The sequence below is a fragment of the Babylonia areolata genome, chromosome 18 (assembly GCF_041734735.1).
Source record: "Babylonia areolata isolate BAREFJ2019XMU chromosome 18, ASM4173473v1, whole genome shotgun sequence".
NCBI lineage: Eukaryota > Metazoa > Mollusca > Gastropoda > Neogastropoda > Buccinidae > Babylonia > Babylonia areolata.
The window spans coordinates 4,758,217-4,768,216 of record NC_134893.1 but is presented as its reverse complement, the minus strand read 5'-3'; the positions used below and the strand labels follow the sequence as shown (position 1 = coordinate 4,768,216).

At 45.6% G+C, this 10,000-nt stretch overlaps 1 protein-coding gene across 1 annotated transcript in view; it reads left to right on the top strand.

The window, feature by feature from the left end:
* Positions 1-4,241: 4,241 nt before the first annotated feature.
* The window catches only part of LOC143291836 (uncharacterized), a 39,027-nt gene continuing 33,268 nt past the window's right edge, over positions 4,242-10,000 (top strand). The window contains exons 1-3 of the mRNA XM_076601953.1: positions 4,242-4,391; positions 4,703-4,940; positions 6,106-6,242. Of these exons, the coding sequence (XP_076458068.1) occupies positions 4,242-4,391; positions 4,703-4,940; positions 6,106-6,242 (525 nt within the window). The remainder of the gene's footprint in view (positions 4,392-4,702; positions 4,941-6,105; positions 6,243-10,000) is intronic.

The window sequence follows — 10,000 nt, the reverse complement described above, 5'->3', positions numbered from 1 at the left end:
TCTGCTACACACTGGTTGGTGAACGAACGTTAGGGGGAGGGGGGTGGGGGGCGATGCCACATTAAGTTGAAGCATGTCTGTTTGGAGGAGTACTTTCCCTTGATAAGATAATACTGTGAAATCGAAGGTTGGAGTCGTGTTATAAGACCAACTCGCCAAAAGCCCTCACAATCAATACACCGAGACTCCATGAAGTCTTGAGGCAGTTGGTTTCAATTTTCTTTCTCAGCGGAAGTCCGTGTTGCCAAGGCGTTCGCTGCGGAGGTCGAGCTGTTATCGTGGCCGCTGTGGTCCGCGAACTAGCTGTCATACTGAGGTCGTCTTCAGGGCCACTCGGCCAGCCAAACCTCCCGATCCGTCGACATACACACGTACGCGCGCGCGCGCTCACGGCCCACACGCGCACAGACACACAAATACGCACACACGGTTTTGTTTGCCAGAAGGAGAGGAAGAGGTGGAGGGCAACCCGATTCACAAAGACGATGTTTCAGTTTGCACGAACACTGAGCAGCCGCGCGTGCACAGAATTGTGACAACGGTTTTTTTTTTTGTTGTTTTTTTTAAATCCCTAACGGTTTGTCATTTTCCGTGGGGATGGGTTATTTTTTTGTGTGCTTCCAAAATGTTTGCCCTCTTTCTGTAAACTCGTCCGACTTTGGCCATACTTACTTAACCCAATTGATTCTAATCCAGTCCAATCTCCCCAACTTAATTTCACCAACTCTCGATTAGTCATCATCCTGATGTGACTTACAACAGACGAGATATTTTAAGCCTAGAATTGTTTTGTTTGTTCGTTTTTCATTCTCTCTCTCTCTCTCCCCCTCCAACCCGGTCCCTCATCCTCCAAAGTGAAAATATTTAAAAAAAACCCCAAAACATTCAGGACACACAGAGTCAATACTGTTCTACGGTGTACGTAAGTGTTGAAAAGCACACGATTGTTTGACGTCATTCATACACTGCGTCATTTCACTGACGTCGTAAAAGTAATGTCCGTCTTGATCGTCATGCTATTCTTTGCCGTTTAGTGCGACGAAACCTTTTTCTTCATGGCGTGAGAGACTCACCAAAGCTGGAAGTGAAGCATGTGACAGCAGATGATAAGGGTAAGTGGTAACAGATTATCAAATGGTAACAGATTAACACAAATCATTATATCTTATATGTCAAAGCAACACTAACACTGATTCAGCTAGCTTAAATTTACTTTTGCTAACCGAGTTTCTCATCAGTACTGGATTGTCCTCCCTGATCATGTTATCTTTGTAACTCAAGATATTGTTTCGAGTAAAACAAATTCTGAATGCCGATAAAGAAGTAATAGGTTATTTTAGATAGAACAATGAAAGCCTGGTTTTTGCGCCTTTTTACTTTCGCCGGATCGCAAACAGACTACTGCTAGACAGTCAAATGACAAATAATTGAACCCGTGAGAAGAGACACTTCCGGATAACGATTTCTTTTGAAATAGTCCCCTAGCTTCTACCTCTGTCACTACTGCTGTTGCCGCTGCTGCTACAACTGCTACCACCTTACTACCACCACCACCACCACCACCACTGATATGTATACTCTGTCTAGGCCAAACGTGTTTGCTGATTTTGACTCAGTCGGCCAGAAGTGTATATATCAAGTCTTAGTAAAGCTTAGATCGAATGGTGCTGATTCAACACAGTAATCTGGTGGCGAGCACTATTACTAGTCTATAGCTTATTATAGCTTGTTTCGAAAAAGGGCTTCTTCGTTTGAAAAAGGAGGAACTTAATATGGCGTATATTGATCATGTCAAGATCTGTTGGCTTGAAACGCGTTGTGTATTCTCTTTTGCCCCCAATGTACTTGTTCATATAACCCTCGTCATGGATACAGTGGACCTACTTGTGTGTGTGTGTGTGTGTGTGTGTGTGTGTGTGTGTGTGTGTGTGTGTGTGTGTGTGCATGTTTGTGTGCGTGCGTGCGTGTGTGTGTGTGCGTGTGTGTGTGAGTGTTTGTGCGAGTGCTTGGTCGCGTGCGTGTGTGTGTGTGTGTTTGTGTGTGTGTGTGTGTGTGTGTGTGTGTGTGTGTGTGTGTGTGTGTGTGTGTTTGTTTCTATGACAGGTGTTGGAGATAAGTGGAGGGGTCGGCATCCTTGGAGTTAACATCCTCTTCCTCGTCCTCCTTATCCAGTTGCCACCCGCCTCCTCCATCCCCAATGGCCTTTCAGATGAAGGTACATAGACACAGACATAGACACAGACACACAGACACACACATGCACACACGCACGCACGCGACCAAGCACTCGCACAAACACACACAAACACTCACACATGAATGTATATATGAATGTATGTACGTATGTATCTATCCTTCCAAAAACGCATATGTGAAGTGATGACCCTCCTCGAGTACGTGATCCCATGTGAACCCACAGCACACTCAACTCTGGTACTGGTTAGAAGCCTGTGGCGGGTCTATTCTCGACCCACCTCTAATGGGTCTCGAACTCGGCTGCGATCTCCAAGTCGTCAGTCCGCCACGTTAACCACACCACCAGCCTTTAACAGAGTTAAACGATCTATTGACACCAGCTGCCGTGGCGAAGTGGCTAGCGTCGCGGACTGATGGCTGGGAAGACGCGGGTTTGAATTCCAGCGGAGGTGGGTTTTTTTTGGCCAGCGGCCGGCTTCTACCCAGAGTTGAGTGTGCTCTGGTCTTAAATGGGAAAATCAGGACCACACAGTCGAGTATCATCCACTTCACAGATGCGTCTTTGGGTGTGTTGCTCTAATTTCCTGACCAAAATAGCAACTGTCTGTATATCTCGGGCCTGGTTGACGCCGAGATATCAAAATGACAGGAAGTGTAGAGTACAGTCTTGTTACGCAGTCCCCAACCTCAATGGACCTCCATAGCAACATCTTCATCATAATCATCATCATCGTCATCTTCCTCTCTTCTCTTCCATCATTATCACCAGTGAAAAGAAAAGTCCCATATTATGTGGCCTTTCAAGCCCGCCTACTTCCGTGCTTGGGATGAGTCTTGTCAGGGTCTTCAGGAATGGTGGGCGAGGGGATGGTGGGCGTGTTGCCCATGTAAAGGGAGGGTATTGTGGGCGTGTTGCCCATGCAAAGGGAGGGCATGGTGGGCGTGTTGCCATGCAAAGGGAGAGAATGGTGGGCGTGTTGCCCATGTAAAGGGAGGGGATGGTGGGCGTGTTGCCCATGTAAAGGGAGAGGATGGTGGGCGTGTTGCCCATGTAAAGGGAGGGTATGGTGGGCGTGTTGCCCATGCAAAGGTAGAGATTGGTGGGCGTGTTGCCCATGTAAAGGAAGGGAATGGTGGGCGTATTGCCCATGTAAAGGAAGGGAATGGTGGGCGTGTTGCCCATGTAAAGGGATGGGATGGTGGGCGTGTTGCCCATGTAAAAGGATGGGATGGTGGGCGTGTTGCCCAAAGGGAGAGAATGGTGGGCGTGTTTCCCAAAGGGAGAGAATGGTGGGCGTGTTGCCCATCAAAAGAAAGAGAATGGTGGGCGTGTTGCCCATGTAAAGGGAGGGAATGGTGGGCGTGTTGCCCATGTAAAGGGAGGGGATGGTGGGCGTGTTGCCCATCAAAAGGGAGAGAATGGTGGGCGTGTTTGCCCATCAAAAGGGAGAGAATGGTGGGCGTGTTGCCCATGTAAAGGGAGGGAATGGTGGGCGTGTTGCCCATGTAAAGGGAGGGAATGGTGGGCGTGTTGCCCATCAAAAGGGAGAGAATGGTGGGCGTGTTGCCCATGTAAAGGGAGAGAATGGTGGGCGTGTTGGCCATGTAAAGGGAGAGAATGGTGGGCGTGTTGCCCATCAAAAGGGAGGAAATGGTGAGCGTGTTGCCCATGTAAAGGGAGGGGATGGTGGGCATGTTGTCCATGTAAAGGGAGGGGATGGTGGGCGTGTTGCCCAAAGGGAGGGGATGGTGGGCGTGTTGCCCAAAGGGAGGAGATGGTGGGCGTGTTGTCCATGTAAAGGGAGGGGATGGTGGGCATGTTGTCCATGTAAAGGGAGGGGATGGTGGGCGTGTTGCCCATGTAAAGGGAGGGGATGGTGGGCGTGTTGCCCATGTAAAGGGAGGGAATGGTGGGCGTGTTGCCCATCAAAAGGGAGGGTTGCCCATGCCATGTAAAGGGAGGGATAGGTGGGCGTGTCGCCCATGTAACGGGAGGGAATGGTTGGACGTGTGACCGTGCAGACAGCAAGTCCCTGTGGCACATCATGGCGCAGTCCCTGCTGGCGGTGAAGGAGGTGGACAGGGAGCGCTTCATGGACCTGTGCCTCAAGCGCCGCATCCACTGTGACACCTCCCGCTTCAGGGAACCCGACCCCGACTTCAGCTGGAGGGAGGGCATCACCAAGCCCATCAAGGTCAGCTCATGACTGACTGACATCACCCGCGACAACGACGACGACGACGAGGACGGTGACAATCAACGTGTGTCGTGTTGGGTTAGGTTAGGTCGGGTCGGGTTGGGTTGGGTTGGGTTGGTTTGTGCTGTGCTGTGCTATGTGTTGTGCTGTTATGTGTTGTGCTGTTTTGTGTTTTTGCGCTGTGTTGCGTTGTGCTGTTGTGTTGTGATGTTTCTAGTAACTTATTCATTCGTTGTATCTATTTATTCATTCATCTATTTATTTATGTATATATGTTCTACACAAACCTATCAAAAACTGTCCCACAGACCCGGTTCTGGTACGCCTACGCCTGTGTGTACAACGCCAACCTGACGCAGTGTCCCGTGGACGGCGAGTGGAGCCCCTGGAGCCCCTGGAGCGACTGCAGCGCCTCCTGCGACGCCACGGGCAACCAGACGCGCACGCGCACCTGCACCAACCCGATGCCCGTGCAGGGAGGGGAGCTCTGTCATGGGAGCACCAAGCGAGCCAGGCCCTGCCTGGGCATGTGCAAGAACGGGACAGGTGAGCCCGAGCTGTGTTCTTCATCAGAAAACGCTGGTTTGATAATACTACTAATAATACTAATAATAGTATTATTTTACATAGCGCTGAATCTTGTGCAGAGAAAAATCAAAGCGCTTTCACAGCAGTCATTCACATGCATGCATAATTCTGAAACTGGAGACTTTCAGCTAGCTTCTATAATACACTGCACCACATCAGTGAGAAAAAAACCAAAAAACAAACAACAAAAAAAACCAACAAAAAAACCAACCAACCAACCAAACAAACAAACAAAAAAAAAACCACCTAGAAGAAGAAGAAAAAGCATGTAGATGTCTGACCTTCTCAAATTAAGCCTAACGTGCTTGGTCAGGCTTAGTGAGGTCCAGAGCAAAAAAGATGGAGTTCCGTTGTTGAATTCCTCTTGTTGAGATGGATGAAACGAAATGCTTCTGTTGATTATCATTGGAAAGTGTGTGTGTGTGTGTGTGTGTGTGTGTGTGTGTGTGTGTACGATATTTAGACAAAGAGAGAAGAGTGGCTCTGAATACCCCAACTCCCTCTCCCCCCTAAAAAACAAAAACAAACCAACAACCCCCCCCCCCCCCGGCCCCCGGACCCCCCCAAAAAAACAAACAGACAAAAGAAACAAACAACAACAACAAACAAACTAAACAACAACAAACAACAACAACAACAACAACAAAAACACAAGAAAACCCAGTCAACAACAAGACCCCCCCAAAAAACAACAACAACAACAACAAAAAACCCCAACCAACCAAACAAACAAAAGTAAGTAATTATCGTAATTGGGAAAAAAAATCATTGTGCCCCCCTCCAACCTCCCTCTCCCCTTCCATATTTTTTCCCTCCTCGTCACTATAATCGTTATTATCTTCATCATCATCATGGCAGCAGTAGCTGCAACAATAGAGCGAAAACAACACCAACAATTATCAGATCAAAGCTTGCATGAATGTACACACAGCGTCAGATTTAGCCACCGTTCCCCGAGCTACTGGTCACTACCACACACACACAGACACACACACACACACACACACACACACACACTTCTTTATTTTTGAGGATAATAGATAAGCAATGCCTTTTTCATCCAGTTCTCGCCCTATATTATGGGCCTTACAAAATAGAAATACAACTTCCACTGCTTTCCCAGATCGTGGGGGAGTGGAGGGGGCGAAAGATTTTTTGGAGCAAGTTCACATGGCCTACCCCAGTTTGCAACACGACTGCTTCAACGCCCACTGCACCTATGGCGTCGTCCAGAGAACCATCACGGAGAAGTTTGTAATGGTGAGGGAGCGATGGTTTTAGATGCACGCATTCTCCTTCTTTTTCTTCTTCTTCTACCTGAACTCTATGAAGAGTCGTTGGTACGCCGCACAGAAGAACTAGATGCACGCATTCTCCTTCTTTTTCTTCTTTTATCTTAACTATGTGAAGAGTCGTTTTTACGCCACACAAAACTAGATGCACGCATTCTTCTTCTTCTTCTATCTTAACTATGTGAAGAGTCGTTTGGACGCCACACAGAACTAGATGCACGCATTCTTCTTTTTCTTCTTCTACCTTAAGTCTGTGAGGAATCATTGGTGCACCGCACAGGAGAACTGGATGCACGCATTCTTCTCCTTCTTCTCCTTCTCTTCTTCTACTTTTCCTTAACTCTATGAAGAGTCGTTGGAGCTAGATGCACGCATTCTTCTCCTTCTTCTACCTGAACCCTGTGAGGTGTAGTTCGGGCGCCAGAACCAGATGCACGCATTCTTCTTCTTCTACCTTGATTCTGTGAAGAATCATTGGTGCGCCGCACAGGAGAACTGGATGCGCGCATTGTCCTCCTCCTCCTCCTTCCTCTTCTTCTGCCTTAACTCTGCGAAGAGTCGTGGTGCACCGCACAGAAGTAGTACATGCACTTCTTCTTTAAAAAAAATTTTTCTTTTGGTTACTTAACTCTGTGAAGAGTCGTTGGTACGCCGCACAGAAGAACTATTCAGCATATTCCTCCAGGTCTATCGGTTTTATCAGTATCAAAGCCTGCTGGGTCTCCGTACACTGTTTTCCTATCCTGTTTTGCAGTGTTGTTACTCCATCTTTTTTTTTTTCTTTCTGTCTTCCCCTCCGTTTCGCTTCCGCAACAGTTTCGTGGAGGGTTGTTTTCGCAAGGCCATTGTATCTTGTGTGCAGAATTATTCTATCGAGAACATGCGTAATGTGCGAGCGAGCACGCTCACGCATGCACACGCACACAGACACACACACACACAGACACACACAGACACACACACACACACACACACACACACACACACACACACACACACACCATATTCCCTCCCACACAGACCTGAAGGAAGATTATGAATTTAAACAATCTGACATTCCTGATCATGTAACTTTACACTGTTGCATGATTATCGATATCAAACTGATAGTTGACTAAAATGTTTGTTTTTTTTTCCTCTCTCTCTCATTGCAGGCAAAGTACTGGTCAAGTCTCAGCTGTGTTAAATATGGCGGGGCCTGTCCAGGTATGCTGCCAACTTTTAAGTGATATTTTCTATTAGAGTTCCGTTATCACTGAAAACATTTAGTGTGGGGCGAGACAGAGCATGGAGACTGATCCAAAAACGCCTCACAACTTCTTTGGAAACAACAACAACACGACAACAATAACAACAACAACAACGACAACAACAGCAACAACAACAACAACAACAACAACGACAACAACAACAGCGACAACAACAACAACAACAACAACGACAGCAACAACAACAACAACAGCGACAACAACAACGACAACGACGACAACAACAGCAACAACAACAACAACAACAACAACAACGACAACAACAACGACAGCAACAACAACAACAACAGCGACAACTACAACGACAACAACAACGACAACGACGACAACAACAGCAACAACAACAACAACGACAACAACAACAACAACAACAACAACAGCGACAACAACAACGACAACAACAACAGCGACAACAACAACAACAACGACGACAACGACAACAACAGCAACAACAACAACAACGACAACAACAGCAACAACAACAACAACAACAACAGCGACAACAACGACGACAACGACAACAACAACAGCGACAACAACAACAACAACAACAACGACAACAACAACAACAACGACAACAACAACGACAGCAACAACAACAACAACAGCGACAACAACAACGACAACAACAACGACAACGACGACAACAACAGCAACAACAACAACAACAACAACAACGACAACAACAACGACAGCAACAACAACAACAACAGCGACAACAACAACGACAACAACAACGACAACGACGACAACAACAGCAACAACAACAACAACAACAACGACAACAACAACAGCGACAACAACAACGACAACAACAACGACAACGACGACAACAACAGCAACAACAACAACAACAACAACGACAACAACAACAACAACAACGACAACAACAACAACAACAACAGCGACAACAACAACGACAACAACGACAACGACAACAACAACGACAACAACAACAACGACAACAACAACAACAACAGCAACAACAACAACAACAACAGCAACAACGACAACGACGACAACAACAGCAACGACAACAACAGCAACAACAACAGATGTCTGATGTATTCACAAACCCAAAGCACAAGCCGGGACCCTAGAGCCTGTCAAAATTTGCAATCATCTGTTGGTGATGTAAAGAAAGTTTGAACACAAACTATAATTATTTAGAAAAAAAAAAAAAAAGTTATCAGGAGAAATCGAAGCTCCAGCCTTCTGCTTACAAGGCGAATGCCCAGACCTATTGAGCTGCAGCGACTAATGCCTCTGCAAGTGTCTGTTCAACCATTTAACGACACTTTCATGTAAATCAACTCTACTTATACACCACTCCCACTTTTTCTTTTCTCTCTCTCTCTCTCTCTCTCTCTCTCTCTCTCTCTCTCTCTCTCTCTCTTTTCGTTCGTAAGGTTTAATTTACTTTACTGTTTTTTGTTGTTGTTGTTTTGTTGTTATTTCACTTGTTACTTTGTTCTTTATGAGGGCAGGATTAAAAAGAAAAACGAACAACTCCCCCCCCCAAAAAAAACAACAACAACAACACACAACTTCGTCTATTCATTGCCATAAACACACACACGCATACACACACACACACACACACACACACACACACACACAATACACACACACACCTCTCTCGCATTCGTTCGTTCGTCCGTTCGTTCGTTCGTTCAGTGATGGAGCTGAGTTGAATTGAATGAGGGTGTGCCCATCGATAGTTAAAGCACGCTACCTGTCACTGTCAATATGTTCATCAGCGCTGTGTGTTAATAATAGCACAACTGTTTTTACCGCAACGTGTCAATAGCTGAACACACTTTCCTTTTTCCAAGGCAAGGCAAGGCAAGAAGTTCATTTCATGTGCATTTGAACATTATACATGAACATCTATTACATAAACCATATGAATTAGATGAGTCATGTAACACCCCCCCAAGAAAAAAAAAAGACCCCCCCAAAAAAAACAAACAAACAAACAAAAACACACCCACGAAACAACAACAAAACAAACAAACAAACAAACAACCCCCCAAAAAGACAAACAAAAAACAAACAAAAAACAAACAAACCCAAAACAAAACAAAACAAAAATAAACAAACAAACAAACAAACAAAAAACCAACAAAAAACAAACGAACAAACAAAACAGTAAGCCCACACGAGCTAACAAACAAGCACAGATTAACAATCCATTTTTCCATCTAAACCGATTCGTTATTTTCGCTATCAATATACAAAGATTTACTGAAGAGAGACGCGAAAAGTCGAAACGAAGGCATTAAGTTGTAGTAATGAAATTATTCTTTCACCCACCTCCAGAAAATAGTTAGTGGAATGTGATGGAGTTTGGTCGGATTATGAAATAATCATACAGGTAAACATTTTTTTCTGGTGCTTTCAAAAACACAAAAAACAACAACAAAACAAAACAAAACAAACAATAAAAAAACAACAA